At 40.0% G+C, this 14,611-nt stretch overlaps 1 protein-coding gene across 3 annotated transcripts in view; it reads left to right on the forward strand.

Annotated features, from left to right (window-relative positions):
• UBR2 (ubiquitin protein ligase E3 component n-recognin 2) overlaps window positions 1-13,966 on the forward strand; it is a 57,169-nt gene extending 43,203 nt beyond the window's left edge. For all 3 annotated transcript variants that reach the window (XR_014545797.1, XM_083604763.1, XM_083604762.1), the window contains exons 35-47: window positions 605-753; window positions 856-911; window positions 1,202-1,298; window positions 2,399-2,466; window positions 2,839-2,974; window positions 3,263-3,350; window positions 4,365-4,495; window positions 5,516-5,624; window positions 6,241-6,297; window positions 7,207-7,284; window positions 8,001-8,171; window positions 9,601-9,702; window positions 11,672-13,966. Coding sequence is in view for 2 of the 3 variants with exons in the window: in XM_083604763.1 (XP_083460889.1) it covers window positions 605-753; window positions 856-911; window positions 1,202-1,298; window positions 2,399-2,466; window positions 2,839-2,974; window positions 3,263-3,350; window positions 4,365-4,495; window positions 5,516-5,624; window positions 6,241-6,297; window positions 7,207-7,284; window positions 8,001-8,171; window positions 9,601-9,702; window positions 11,672-11,813 (1,384 nt within the window). In the remaining variant the exon portion in view is untranslated. The remainder of the gene's footprint in view (window positions 1-604; window positions 754-855; window positions 912-1,201; window positions 1,299-2,398; window positions 2,467-2,838; window positions 2,975-3,262; window positions 3,351-4,364; window positions 4,496-5,515; window positions 5,625-6,240; window positions 6,298-7,206; window positions 7,285-8,000; window positions 8,172-9,600; window positions 9,703-11,671) is intronic.
• Window positions 13,967-14,611: the final 645 nt, after the last annotated feature.

The raw sequence follows: 14,611 nt of genomic DNA on the forward strand, positions 1-14,611 counted from the left end.
ATGGGATATCACCCAATGTTGTGTGTATGCAGAAGGAGACTCAGTTCAAAATCCTGATACTTAGATTTGCAATAAATCTAAATATTGATTTAAGTTCAGGCAAAAAATAGTGTGCAGTGGAGAGTGATAAAAGCACTCTGGAATACTTTGCAAAGGTTTTCAGTTGGTTGGAAACCTAGGTCCAACAACTGAGGATAAGTTATCATTAAGGATGTTTAGTTTTACCTTACATAAAGCTAACAACAACAACAAAAATTAGCAAAAAGAGCATAGCCAAGATTACTCCAGATTATAAATTAATTGTCCTCATCCCTTTCGGCACAACAGTATCACCAAATCAATGGACTTTTGCAGTATTTATTCACAGAAGTGAATACAGTGAGCAAAAGGTGTTCTGAAAAATGCGGTTTAAAACCTTCCTAAACTATGAGATCCAAATAAACAAGGATGACAGATAATGTAAAGAGCACATTAGCTGGGACAGACTCTGTGTCTAGGGCATGCTTGGTCTTTTAGACTAGGAATGTATTCCAGCCAACGTGTAGCTTCTCAAAATCATGCTTTAAACCTGTAGTTAATAGTATGTGTTCTTCACATATTTAAGGAATCCGTATTCTGAAAGCATTAAGGAAATGCTGAAAACATTTGGCACTGCAACATACAAAGTGGGCCTGAAGGTTCACCCCAATGAAGACGATCTACGTGTACCTATAATGTGCTGGGGCAGTTGTGCATATACAATACAAACAATAGGTAACAAATTTACCATTCGTTAAAATGTCGGAGCTCAGGGGAGCAAGATCCATTTAGGTGTTCTGCTACTCTCACTTAACTTATTATTTTTGCCCTCCACAGAACGGATTTTAGCAGATGAAGAGAAACCATTATTTGGACACTTATCTTGCAGACAGGTACGATGTGCCGACCAGCTAAGGCTAAAGCACTGAGGGATAAGTAGAGATAGTGAAGTGATAACTTTAACTTATTTTGGGTCCCCTGTAGTTTTAGAAAAATAGCCATCTATTACAAAATAATCACCTATTATAGATTATTAATATGTGTCACCTCCACAATTTCAGCAAAGCAAGGAATTTTCCAAAGGGCTTAATTTTCATTAAACAGCGTGAAGGAATGAGGTTTGCTTTTGTCTGCTCCTTTGTTTGCCGTACTTGCTTGCAACTGTGGTTATGTCCTCTTCCAGGATGACTGCCTTACTTCGTTGACTAGATTTGCAGCTGCACACTGGGCAGTTTCTTCGCTCTCGGCAGTACAGGGTCACTTTGGCAGGCTTTTATCATGTAAGTTCAAGTTCACGATAATTCTTCTCAATTTCAGAATTATGACAGAGCAACCAAACTTGAAGAAAAGCTTGTGCGTTCTTAAATAACATTTTGGATCCATAGTTATGAAATTTTACTCAATATTGATCCAGAGTAGATTCCAGTGTATAGTTAGCAGAGTAAAAACTTAAACTCGTTGCAAGAGTCCCAAAAAGTAGACCAGAGGCAATTATATTTCATCCAGCAGAGCTTTACTGCTACTGAAGGCAAATGAGCTTAATGGTCACAAATCCAATATGTTCAGGATTGGCACTGTCCATAAGAAATCCAGTTGCAGCAGACTTAACTTAAACTTACAATAACTTATAATAAGTGTAAAGCTTAACACTATATACAGAACACCACACCAGAAGGAAGAGAGAAAGAGAAAGGGAAGCCCAGGCTCCTTCTGGCCTTACTTTATAAAAGTGAATTCTGCTTACATTATCACACTTCTCAGCATGACCCTTGACAGAAGAGATAACAAAACCAGTTTAAGCCGTCTGTACTCAGTTTCTCTGAAGGAATAACCCAAACGTCATGAACCTTCTGTTTGTTTCTTTCACACAGAGAAGCTTCCAGAACCCTCTTGAATTAATTAGAATAGGAAAGATCTCTACACATCAGATCAATACTTTCTGCACTAAGAAATGCAAACTGACAAGTTAGGCTTCCCCTCAATCAGCATGTTGCTGATTTAAATTGCATCAGACCATTAGTCCACCTAGCCAAGGACAGTGTCTAACCCACCTGGCTGATAGTCTTCCAAGTGGATGTGCTGTGTCTTCCTGAGACAAAGCATTATTGTCCATAGCTGAGTGTTTCTTCATGGTAACTGTGGTCCATATTTTGAAAGTTTCATCCACCGAAGGTAATACTGGGGACTCGAGTAATAGCCATTGATTTCTGAGTGTGACTTAGGTGTATTATCACCCACTAAATCTACTTCAGACTCAGCAATGCTACTCTGAAGCTCAGGTGCCATTAAATAGGTTAGAAAACAGTCTACAGTTTCAGAAATTAAATGTAGAATAATAAAATTCTGACATCAGTAACCATTTTGTATTTTAAATATCCAGCGCTGGTGCCTAATGAAAAAAGTGGGAATCTTGCTTGCATTCTTGATATTGACATGTTTCATTTATTGGTAAGTACCTTTATAAATTCTGACAGTGCTGCAATCCCATATGCCATATATCATTAGCTTAACTTTTGGAAAGAAAGTCCGGCGCACTGGAAATAATGTCTAGCAAAATATTTTTATGAAATATAGCAGAAGAGAAAGGTTGCAGGTCAGAGTCCCGCAACAGGAAGTAAATACTTGATGTATGAGTGACTTTTCCTTTGGTTTACTGAAGTAGTGGCTCAGTAGTTAACATTCAAGGTCAGCCCTGTTTGTTGCTTTATGTAAGGATGCTGAAAAGATGGCATTGCGGGATTTGGCTAAGCAGACGTAAATGGGGAGTGGATGAGAGAATTCAATCGTTCTGTCTCTTACAGATTTTCCCCTTGTCTACAGGTGTGCTTGGTGCTCTCTTTCCCTGCTGTACACAGTCAGGATTTTTCAGGAGTTAGTCTTGGTACTGGAGATATTCATATCTTCCACCTTGTTACTATGGCACATATTGTACAAATAATGCTTACCTCATCCACAGGTAATGTGTTCTGTTTAAAGTTATGCTGATTTGTGCATGAAGGGAAACTAGAGAAGGGAAGAGAAATAATTATGGCTTCCTGGGCAAAATAATGGTTAACCGTGATGCAGGTGTATATTGTGATAGCTGCAGTTATGCTTTATGAAACGAAAAGCATTGCTCCAGTGCAACTTTTTGTTAATGCTGCTATGTTCTTGGTATATAGATTTAGCAAGTTTTCAAATTGCACAAGCATCCACAACTGTGGTCACTACAATTAGGTTTAGACTTACTTTGTTCACTTTTCAGAAGAAAATGGCATGGACCAAGAAAATCCTACTGGTGAAGAAGAAGCAGTTCTTGCTTTGCATAAATGTCTTGGCCGGTATGCAGGAAGGTAAAATCATAATTTTTGGTGCAGCCTTTCCATACATTGTTCTACTTCACTTGCCTTCTCCAAGCTTAATATACAGTGGTACCTCGGGTTAAGTACTTAATTCGTTCTGGAGGTCTGTACTTAACCTGAAAGTGTTCTTAACCTAAAGCACCACTTTAGCTAATGGGGCCTCCCGCTGCTGCCGCACCGCCAGAGCATGATTTGTGTTTTCATCCTGAAGCAAAGTTCTTAACCTGAAGCACTATTTCTGGGTTAGCGGAGTCTGTAACCTGAAGTGTATGTAACCCGAGGTACCACTGTATGTGGAAGCTCATTTCTTACTCTTCAGAGGTGGAGCCACATGGAGAAAACTCTCTGCTGACTATTTCAGATAAGCTCTGATGAGCAGGCAGTCTTTCAGGTGTTCTGGTCTTTCAGGTGTTCTGGTTTAGGGCTTGAAAGAACCCAATGTGGGGCACAAACCCATGACCCCGAGATGAAGAGTCTCATGTTCTACCGAATGAGCTCAGGGCTAGCTCAGTGACAAGATACTGCTTTACATGTATAATGTAGATGGGGCCTTAGTTACTGTGGGGTTGTTAAAGATGTGGGGTTAGCCCTGGGACTGAATAGTGTTTTGACTTCGAATCTACTTTAAAAAACAATGAAGTCAGAAGATTTGGGGTGGACTCCAATTGGTGCCCTTGCACTCTTTTCAGCCAGTGAAAGCTTTCACTAATGGAAAATAAAGGAATATTATTATTATATTGCTGATTTTCCTGTATCACCTCGACTCCACAGCACCCCTAAAACAGCTCTACAGAATTTGGAGACATTCCAGAACAGGGCCCTGCTATCCCATCCGCTGGATAAATAGTCGTTCTGTGAACACAAGGGCACCAGTTGGATCACACCCATTATTTCACTGCCTGGGCACTTAATTGATGAAATGCAAAATCAATTAAATGTTTGTGGCATTTTGTGTAACTTTTAAGATTGATTTTACCAAAATTCTATATCTGTTTTTATTCTTAGTGCCTTCAAAGAAATGTCCTCTGGATGGCATCTATGGAGAAGTATAAAAGCTGGGATCATGCCTTTTCTGAGGTGCTCTGCTATGTTCTTCCACTATTTAAATGGTGTTCCAGTACCACCAGAACTGCAAGGTATAAAATCAGTTAGCCACTTTGAAGCAATAATGTGAATGGCTGGTGAAGTGTAATTTTAAACACTAAAGAATGAATTGCAGCTTTTTATATTCAGTATTATAACTAATTTGTCTTGAAAATGGAAGTGAGGTGTAATGTGATTTTATAGACAGTGCAGTAGTGGATAATTAAATTTTAGATAGCTTGCATTTGTGAACAAAATATGCATTAAATAAGGAACAAAAATGAAAAACAATAACCTTGCAGAATTACCATACCAGGTGTAAAGAGCTAAATATAAACTAAAGTGGCCCAAATCCAGAGAACATTAATTGTGCTTAAGTGCCATTAAAATAAATAGCTTGTCATGACTAATTTTATGTCCCATTAATTTCAAGGGGACTTCAGTTGGGCTTTGCATGTGGGCCTATTAGTTTTCCCTTGGTTGTTACTATATTTCGCTAATTCAGTTCATCTCATTGGAAATATGGGTTCTTTTACCTGCACACCTTACAGTGTGATACATATCCTCTACCAACAATCCCCTTGCACATTCTACATAGGACAGACAGGTCAGCTTCTGCACAGAGACTTTACGCAAACCATTGGAGGGAATTTTCAACATCACAGAATAGTCTGTAACCAACCTTAAGGTGATCATGCTGGAAAAGGGGAACGTCAAAAGGAAACTGCAATATGAAACCGCTGAATCACAACAATGTATATACCTGTAACTCAGGATGTCATTTAATGCATCTCTTTGAGGTCCCCCCCTCCAGCAGTATATAAATTTTATGAAATAAATAAAAGCATCTAGCGAAGCAAACTGTAGTCCATGAAAGCTTATTCCCTCTTAAATGTTAGTCTATTGCAGCACAAAACATAACTTTTTTTGTGGAACCTTAAAGACTGCAAAATGGCTACTTCTCTGGAAATTATACACATGTGTACATGTGTGTTTGGGGAGTTCCTTACAGATGATTGATTCATCTAACCATCATCATAATATATCTTTCTTTTTTCTCTCTCCCATTGCAGTCAGTGGGGCAAACCAGTTTGAACATTTATGTAGCTATCTCTCTTTGCCAAACAACCTCGTTTGCCTTTTTCAAGAAAACAGCAAAATTACAGATACGCTAGTTGAAAGGTAGGAATGATATTTATTATTTCAATTTAAATAAATATACAGTGGAAAAACACCTTTTTTTTGTAGACCGTTTATATCAGATGACAGAACTAGCAGTGTGTGCATTTGGAGACAGTCTGATCATTAAACATTATAAATCACTGTGCCAGCAGACAACATGCTTATTTAAAATAGTGCAGTACACATTTGCATTGTCCTGTGCTGTTACAGGCAAATGTGAGTATTTTGCATCACACAGCTATAAGGATTGGTACTACCTGATTGCATTGAAGTATAGTTCCCAAATGCAAGATCCTGGAGTGGAGATAGCTATCATTCTAATGGTGGCATACAGCTGTTGCAAGATTTTGTGATGGGATTGCAATAGACAGCCTATACCACAGTAGATCTCCTCCCCACCCCCCAAAAATATGTGAAATCTGATTCTGCTGTTGGAATGCTGAAAGCTGTTTTTGAGAAATTTCACAGCATTAAGAGTATTTAAATTACAACGGGTTTGATCCAGAGATGCTCTTTCGCAAATGGAAATTCTGGATGCAGGATCTGGAATATGTACTTCTCAGTTGGCTCCTACAAGAATGAACCCTAACCTTCCCCCCCCCCTTTCCATTAACAGCTGGTGTAATAATGATGAAGTAAAAAGATACCTGCAAGGTCAGAGACAAGCCATAAGGTAAGTAAGAGAAAACCAGCAGGAGGGAAAGATTCAGGGGTGTGTAAGACACGCTGCTCACCCCTGTTTTATCTGTGAATGGGGCAGACTTGCAAGCGGTGGCTCCGCCACATCCCTTTTGGCCTTTAGTTGGAGTTTGTTCATAGGCTGTGTGGGTACCCCATCCTCCCCCTACCCTGCTTCTTACATTGTAGGTCCAGTTAGCCTAATTAGCTGTTTTCTTAAAAAGGAGTGTATAAATCCATGATGGAGTTTCTAGTGATAGAGTAAGGGGATTGCATACAGCGATGCTGTCCTTGAAAGAAGCCTACCAATGTGGGAACATGGTTGAATGAGCAGACAAGTATGCATCCCATTGCGGCTTCCCTCTTCCTAAGAGTTACCATACCTTCCTATTGCTCTTTTTTACTGCTTACCTCTCCTCAGCTTGCATGCCTCTGTTTGCTATCTCATTTACATCTTTCCAGTGTTTTTGTTGCCTGTCCTGATGCAGGTAATGACAGGTTGAAATTGAAGCCCGATTGAAATAAGGCCAGGTCATTCATTTCTGCCAAGCATGTTTGAATGTGGGTAGCCACCACCTTCTCAAGCCCCTTGCCCAGGAAGGAGATATTTGTGACTGGGCAGTAGTTGTCACATACCCTTGGGTCTAGGGAAAGTAGTCATCAGGCGTGGCTGCATCACTGCCTCCTTCAGAGCAGCAGGAACTGCCCCCTCCCACAAAAAGGCAAGGGTCACCCAAGCTGATCTCACTAAGCCTGCAGTTAAAGGTCTTTCAGTAATAAAAAAGTCAATACTACATTATAGCTTAACAGTGAATCCAAATGTACAGTAATAGATCAAACTGTTTACATACCGAAGCCAAGTTTGAAATGTATTAATGTGTATTATTGGTTCGTTTCATTTTAGCTACCCGCGAGAATCTAACAAATTAATAGACCTTCCCGATGATTACAGTAGCCTCATCAATCAAGCTTCTAACTTTTCGTAAGTCTTATGCAATTCCTTATGACCACCTTGATTTTTATTGAAATAATTCTGAAACCAGGCTGCAGCTCAGCGACAGGGTATATAACCTTTGCAGTCCATGGCATCTTCAGTTGAAGGGGGTCTTAAAGTTTTGAAAAAGTTTATTAAAACTTTCATGAATGCTTTGTTCAGCTCCTCACTTTCTGTATCCTTAAAAATACTAAACACATTCTACAAGTTTTTTAAACTTTCAAAATATAGGCTTGAGCCCAAATGTGCTCTCCATGGGCAAAAGGGGATTTCTCGATTTAGTGTGAAAGAGGTATCAAATAGTGCTTTATCTTCTGCTCTTGTTTATGTGAGGTGCATTGTTGCTTAGCTCCTCCCCTCTCCATGAGCAAAAAGGCATTTCGGCTCACAAAAGGCATCTCCCTGTGCCCCAACTCCAGTCTTTTCCCATTCTCCCTCCCTGCTGCATCCTGTCCTGTTTCACAGGCTCTTCCATACTCAAGGATCAGCTTTTGGGAGGGAGGGGAAAGTGATGACAGCAGGAAGCAGCTAGGAGAAGGGAGTTAGAAAATCTCATTGCCTGAGTGAAGTTCCACTCACCCTTCTTTGGATCCAAGACATGAACTAAATGGAGGATATTATAATAGTCACAGTGAAACTTACCCTAGTAGATAAGGTAACGTGATATTAAATATAAATGTCACATCTTTTTGTTTCTTACAAAGGTGTCCGAAGTCAGGTGGTGATAAAAGTAGAGCACCAACGTTGTGCCTTGTATGTGGGACCATGTTGTGTTCTCAGAGCTACTGTTGTCAAACAGAGTTGGAAGGAGAAGACGTAGGAGCCTGTACTGCACATACGTTTATCTGTGGCTCTGGAGTAGGAATTTTTCTCAGGTAAGAGGGTGGTTGCGCTTGAATAGCTCTAATGGACAGTCACACCTCTCCCACAGCAAGAGAAGACTTAAGTTGTAGGATTTGTTTTTAATAATAATAAGGTAATATATTAAATATATCCCGCCCATCTGCCTGGGTTTCCCCAGCCACTCTGGGGGGCTCCTAACAGAGTATTATAATTAATAATAATAAAACCAATGAAATATCAAACATAAAAAACTTTCCTAAACAGGGCTGCCTTCAGATGTCTTCTAAAAGTCAAAGAGTTGTTTATTTCCTTGACATCTGATGGGAGGGCGTTCCACAGGGCGGGCGCCACTACCGAGAAGGCCCTCTGCTTGGTTCCCTGTAACTTGGCTTCTCACAGTGAGGGAACCACGAGAAGGCCCTCGGCGCTGGACCTCAGCAGAACAATGGGGGTGGAGACGCTCCTTCAGGTATACTTGGCCGAGGCCATTTCGGGCTTTAAAGGTCAGCACCAACACTTCGAATTGTGCTTGGAAACGTACTGGGAGCCAATGTAGGTCTTTCAGGACTGGTGTAGTAGTAGTAATAATTTATTTGTATCCCACCCTCTCTGGCCGAGGCTGGGCTCAGAGTGGATAACATCATAAAAACAACACAATAGGCATAAAAACAGACATCAGTTAATTAAAATACATCTTAAAATTAATTCAGACAAGTTAAAATCTGGGCAGGTGGCAATTATCAGGTTGGAATTGAGAGAGGTTGATACTTGCCAGGGCCAACTGTTTCCACTGATCATACACCTCCTTCAGGCTTGTTTTATACAAAGGAAAGTAAATCAAACTGCATCCTGCCCAAAGGCCTGGCGGAACAGCTCCGTCTTGCAGGCCCTGCGGAAAGATGTCCAATCCCGCAGGGCCCTGGTCTCTTGTGGGAAAGCGTTCCACCAGGCTGGGGCCACAGCCGAAAGGCCCTGGCTCTAGTCAAAGCCAGTCTAATTTCCCTGGGTCCCTGGATCTTCAAGGTGTTGTTAGCAGTTGTTATGTGGTCTTGGCGGCCGCTCCCAGTCACCAGTCTAGCTGCCGCATTCTGGATTAGTTGCAGTTTCTGTGTCACCTTCAAAGGTAGCCCCACGTAGAGCGCATTGCAGTAGTCCAAGTGGGAGATAACCAGAGCATGCACCACTCTGGTGAGACAGTGCGCAGGCAGGTATAGTCCCAGCTGGTGTACCAGTTGGAGCTGGTAGGCAGCTGCCCTGGACACAGAATTGACCTGCGCATTCACTCTGCACTCATCTCACGCAGCTGCTCATTGAGGAGGCACAGGCTGTGGTTCTGTGAAAATGCCTCATTTCTTCTGCTTGTGATGAACTTTAACCTCTAATTGCTGGTGGGACTATTGATTTAAGAGACATATGGAGTTAACATTAACCAGGACGTCCTCTTTTGTGTGATCTTTTCAGAGTACGGGAGTGTCAAGTGCTATTCTTAGCTGGAAAAACAAAGGGCTGCTTCTATGCTCCTCCTTACCTTGATGACTATGGAGAAACGGATCAGGGACTCAGGTAGCTTTCCGTACTCTGTGTTGTATTTGTTTTGTTTGTTTCCAAAAAACAAAACAAACAACCTATGTTGCCAGAACTAAGGAAAAGCATCGTAATGGTGAACTGCATGAAACCATCAATAGAGTTATATTAATAATAATAATAATAAATTTTATTTATATCCCGCCCTCCCCAGCTGAAGCTGGGCTCGGGGCGGCTAACAACACTAAAATAGTGCAACATTATAAAAACATTATAAAAATTAATTAAAATCAAAATTGATGGCTACCATAAACTAAAGTTTTGTAAAGATTGCCAAAGGAGGGAGTCAGGCTGCGTCCTGACCAAAGGCCTGGTGGAACAGCTCTGTCTTGCAGGCCCTGCGGAAAGATGTCAAGTCCTGCAGGGCCCTTGTCTCTTGTGACAGAGCATTCCACCAGGTTGGAGCCGCTGCCGAGAAGGCCCTGGCTCTAGTTGAGGCCAGCCTAACCTCTCTGTGGCCTGGGACCTTCAGGATGTTTTTATTTGAAGACCGTAAGTTCCTCTGTGGGCCATACCAGGAGAGGCGGTCCCGTAGGTTTCAAAGTTAATCGCAGTTCTGTGAAATAGACCCATTTGACAAAAATGGACTTCCATGAGGTCATTTAAATTGTTACTAATTAATAAGGATGGCCACTGTTGCCGTGGCTTCTAGATAACAGGTGCATATGGAAATATAATTTCTAGAGTTGAATCCGGTAGTGTGAAGTCACTGCAAGTTTTGAACAAAAAGTTAATCAGTGAATCCTGTTGCAGGATGCCCTTCAAACTGAAGCTTGAGGGCACTGCTTAATGTGCAGATGTTGTTAATATCACATGGGAGCATCATGGAAACCCTACGCTGGCTAAACTCTACAGCAAGGGTAGCCAACATGGTGCCCTCCAGATGTTGTTGGACTACAGTTCCCATGATCCACGCCCATTGACCATACTGGCTGGGGCTGGTGCAAGCTTCAATCTACCCGTGCTCTACATTATTATTATTATTATTATTATTATTATTATTATTATTATATGTACCAGAACCTTTTGTCTTATGGTGCCAGCCTCGTGGAAACTGGGCAAGTCTTATTTGGTGTTTGGCCCGCTACATGTGTATTTTGGGGAATAACAAAAGTCTGGGGAAGCATAGATTTCACCAAGGATTAAGTACCAATTGCATATGAGCAGCTAATTGGAATTAGGAAAAAAGCATCAATCTCTGCCTGCCTCATCTAGTTAGGATAAAGAAGACTTAACATTCTATATACCATGTCTCGAGTATTCAAACTGCTTCATGTACGTTATCTAATTCAGGTGCGGACAGACCTCTGGCTTGTGGGATCTACTTTGGGGTTTGTTTTGTTTTTTGAAACCCCAAGATCCACCAGCCAGAGCCAAGTGCAAAAGACATACACTTAAATATTTCTGGGCCCTTCTGATCACTCGGAGATCTACCTTTTGCTGACCCCTGAACTAAGTAATCTTTACAATCAGCCTTGTAAGGTCGAGCAATACTTCAGATGGTCATGGGCATATGAGGGAATAGACGATACCCCAAGGTGTCAGCAAGGTGATGCTTAATGGATGTGGATATGATGAGGAATGCCTGGCTGGTGACTTGCATTTCTGGCCTCTTAGTGACATCAACTTTCAGCATGTGTCCAGGCCATTGGGAGGAGGTGAGCTTTACCGAGCTTTGCTGTTATGAGCCTTTTTCTCTGATAGCTTTTAGTCACCTGCTTCCATACAGTGCTGCTGCTGGTGGTTTTCATTATTTTTTTTAAAAAAATATGTTTATTTTTCTTGGATTTATTGTTTGCCTAATTGTTTCAGCCCTGAGACCAGGGCATGCTTATAAACGTTGCAAACAAATGGTTTTATTTATTTATGTTTACATGCAAGATAGCATTTGGAACTTGGGTTATTTCATGTTCTTATAGTTTCTTTTTCATGGACTTTTCTACCCTAGACGAGGGAATCCTTTACATCTGTGCAGAGAGCGATTTAAAAAGATCCAAAAACTCTGGCAGCAACACAGCATTACGGAGGAAATAGGACACGCACAAGAAGCAAATCAAACGTTAGTAGGAATCGACTGGCAACATTTATAACTAATTCCTTTCTGAAGACTGGAACTTCATGGTCATCCTTTTATAATCCAGCAAAATTTGTCAGCCGGAAGGTGGAATAGGAAACAAAGGATTGAAGTAATAAAGAGAAGAGTCTAGTTCTTTTATTGACTTTTCCATGTTTGTATATTTCCTGGTTTCCATAACCATGTAAACTTTTCTGTTTAGCAGATTTGATCAATAGTATTATTTGCACTGCTTCTTTCGTACACAACCTTTTGATTTCTATAACTTGGGCTACTGAATTTAACATTTCTATTACAAAAGTAGCCATCTCCTTGGAGTATGAAACTTTTTGAATAAGAGGAGGAAAAACTGCTGAAATGGCAACTTAGCACAATGTTGAAGTGGTGTGTTCACCCTTTTGTAGTAAATCTGAGCCATTTTGCATTTTAGTACTTAAAACTTGTAATGGAATGAAATAGGGGTGCAAAAAAATGTAGCAATGGGTTTATCTATAGGAGTGCAGAAGAACACTCATTGTATCTAAAATGACTTTGTAATCTGAAGCCTTGAAGGGCTATTTTGCCTTTGTCTTTCTTCTTCTTAAAAGAGAACACTTTAATAAGGAAAACTAACTTAAAGATCTTCTTTTTTTGAACTATTGCACTCTTTAGAATTATTGTGTGGATTGTGATATTGACATAGTGGGCAAGAACCGAACGCTGTTGTCCATGCTGTGATTGATAACCTCCTATGTTTAGAAGGTTGACATTCTGCTTAGTTGATTTGAGATATTGCGTAACATCACCCATCAGAGAAGTCATGCGAAAATTAATTTGATGTCAGATTGAATAGGAAGAGAATAAGAATTTTATTTCATTTCATTTACATTTGTTGATTACCAGCCTTCAAGGTTCAGGATCCTTTCCCCTTTTTAAAGTTCCAAGATAAAAACATAGAAGGCAAAGTGAGAACCAAGGACAGGCCCCCTCCCACCACATGAATTTCCTTTAATTTGCACCGCCATCTACATCTATTTGTACTTGGCTGGCGTTCTGTAAAGAAGTTTGTCTATAGTATATTTTGTAAGTATATTGAAATAACGGCACAGATTTTGCACATGGGTGCCTGAAGGCAGTGAATTTTCTAAATATACATTGGGGCCTCAAAACCATATAAAATAACGTTATACTTTCTCTAGAGGTTTCATTCTCTCTGTCCCTTCCAAATAGCATCCTTTTAAAATAAATAGCTATAATCTGTAATCTTAGTTAGTTCTGATAACTCTTGGGATTTTTCCTGGCTTTCATCTTCAGTTCAGAGATGGCATCCCACAAACAGCCAGTATACTAGCAATTAGTCTAAGTTTGGTTTTTTTCAGTGATCTAACGCATCAAATAGTGTTTACAGCAGTCTTCTATAGGCTCAGAATAGTTGCAATGAATACATAGGACACAAATTCAAAGCTATACCAGTTCGGCTTCCTTTTCTTAGGGAGAATAACTTTTGACAGGACAGGCGTCCATCTGATCAGTCTTCCTACACGTGTTTGCTAGTAGTTCCTGAGCCTCTCCTTCTTTGCTGAGTGTTATGTAACTAGCAAGAAAATATTCAGTCTTCATTTTCCCTTTGATTAGGTTGTGAATAAAGCTATTTGCTCTGCATGTTACACTTAATGTACTAGTTCTGCTCTGATATTGTTTCTTTGGGATTTTAAAAAAACAAACTTGCTTTAAGAGGCATTTAGTAACAATGCATTTAGATTCTCAGTCTCCCCTGCTCCCCTTTTATGGGTGCATAAAACAGAAAAATAGGATCTGCTGCCATTTAACTGACAAGTTTCTATGTAAAGTAAATACTGAGAGAATAAGGTCTTTTCCCCTCAGGTACTCTAGTCCAAGATGGCAGTCAAATGGGTTGATGGAATTATGACTATATGACATAGGAAAAGTGTATAAATTTATCCTGGATTTTGTAGGATTGCTCATCCTTCAACAACCCATTTTCTTCTCTGACTTTTTTTCCTTTTGCATGTATTTATGTTCATTGTAGAAATGTTTATATAACAAGCTTTCAGTATCAGGGAATTAATACCTGTAATAACTTTCATATCTGTGGACAACTTGTAAAAATTCAAATGTATCATATGTATAAAAAGTATAAAAATAAATGCTTTAGGTGTTGACATTCGATTGATGTGTAAACCTGTTGATTTATTTATTTTTTAAGGTGTGCCGAATGTTTTGAGTTACTAGCTTTTGTGTTTTAAGATTAATAGCCTGGATCAGCAACATCTCTTTCTGCATTCAAACATCTGAGTTCAATCATCTTGTCACCATTTTAGTAAATTAGTATTACACAGCAAAGCACAGAAGAAAGCCTCCACACAATTCAGGACTACTTCTCAGGAGAAGTGAAGACTCCTTTCCCAAGATCATTAAAGGGTCTGGAAACCAAGCCTTATGAGGAATGCTTGAAGGACCTGGGTTGTTTAACAAGCAGTGTTAAAAATGAGTCATGACTTAGTTCCCAGTTCAATGGGCCAAGTGCACCTGAGTGGTGACTTAACCCATTGTTTTAAGTACATCTTGCTTATCACACTGGGAAGGGGGTGGGGTTAGGAAAAGAAGCAAAAACAAAACAAAACCCCACAAGGTACGAAAATGAGAATTTTATCCAAAGTCCTTCATGCTGGCAATTCAGATGTATAGAAGTTCATTATTATTATTTTGGCTCATGTCCTTAAAACAGGACTTGTTTCAACAAAACATTGAGCTTCTATATATCTACTTCTGTATATCTGAATTTCCCTGATGGAAGACTGCAGTTTTCCACAA

Source organism: Podarcis filfolensis (assembly GCF_964270895.1).
Source record: "Podarcis filfolensis genome assembly, chromosome: 3".
NCBI classification, from domain to species: Eukaryota; Metazoa; Chordata; class Lepidosauria; order Squamata; family Lacertidae; genus Podarcis; species Podarcis filfolensis.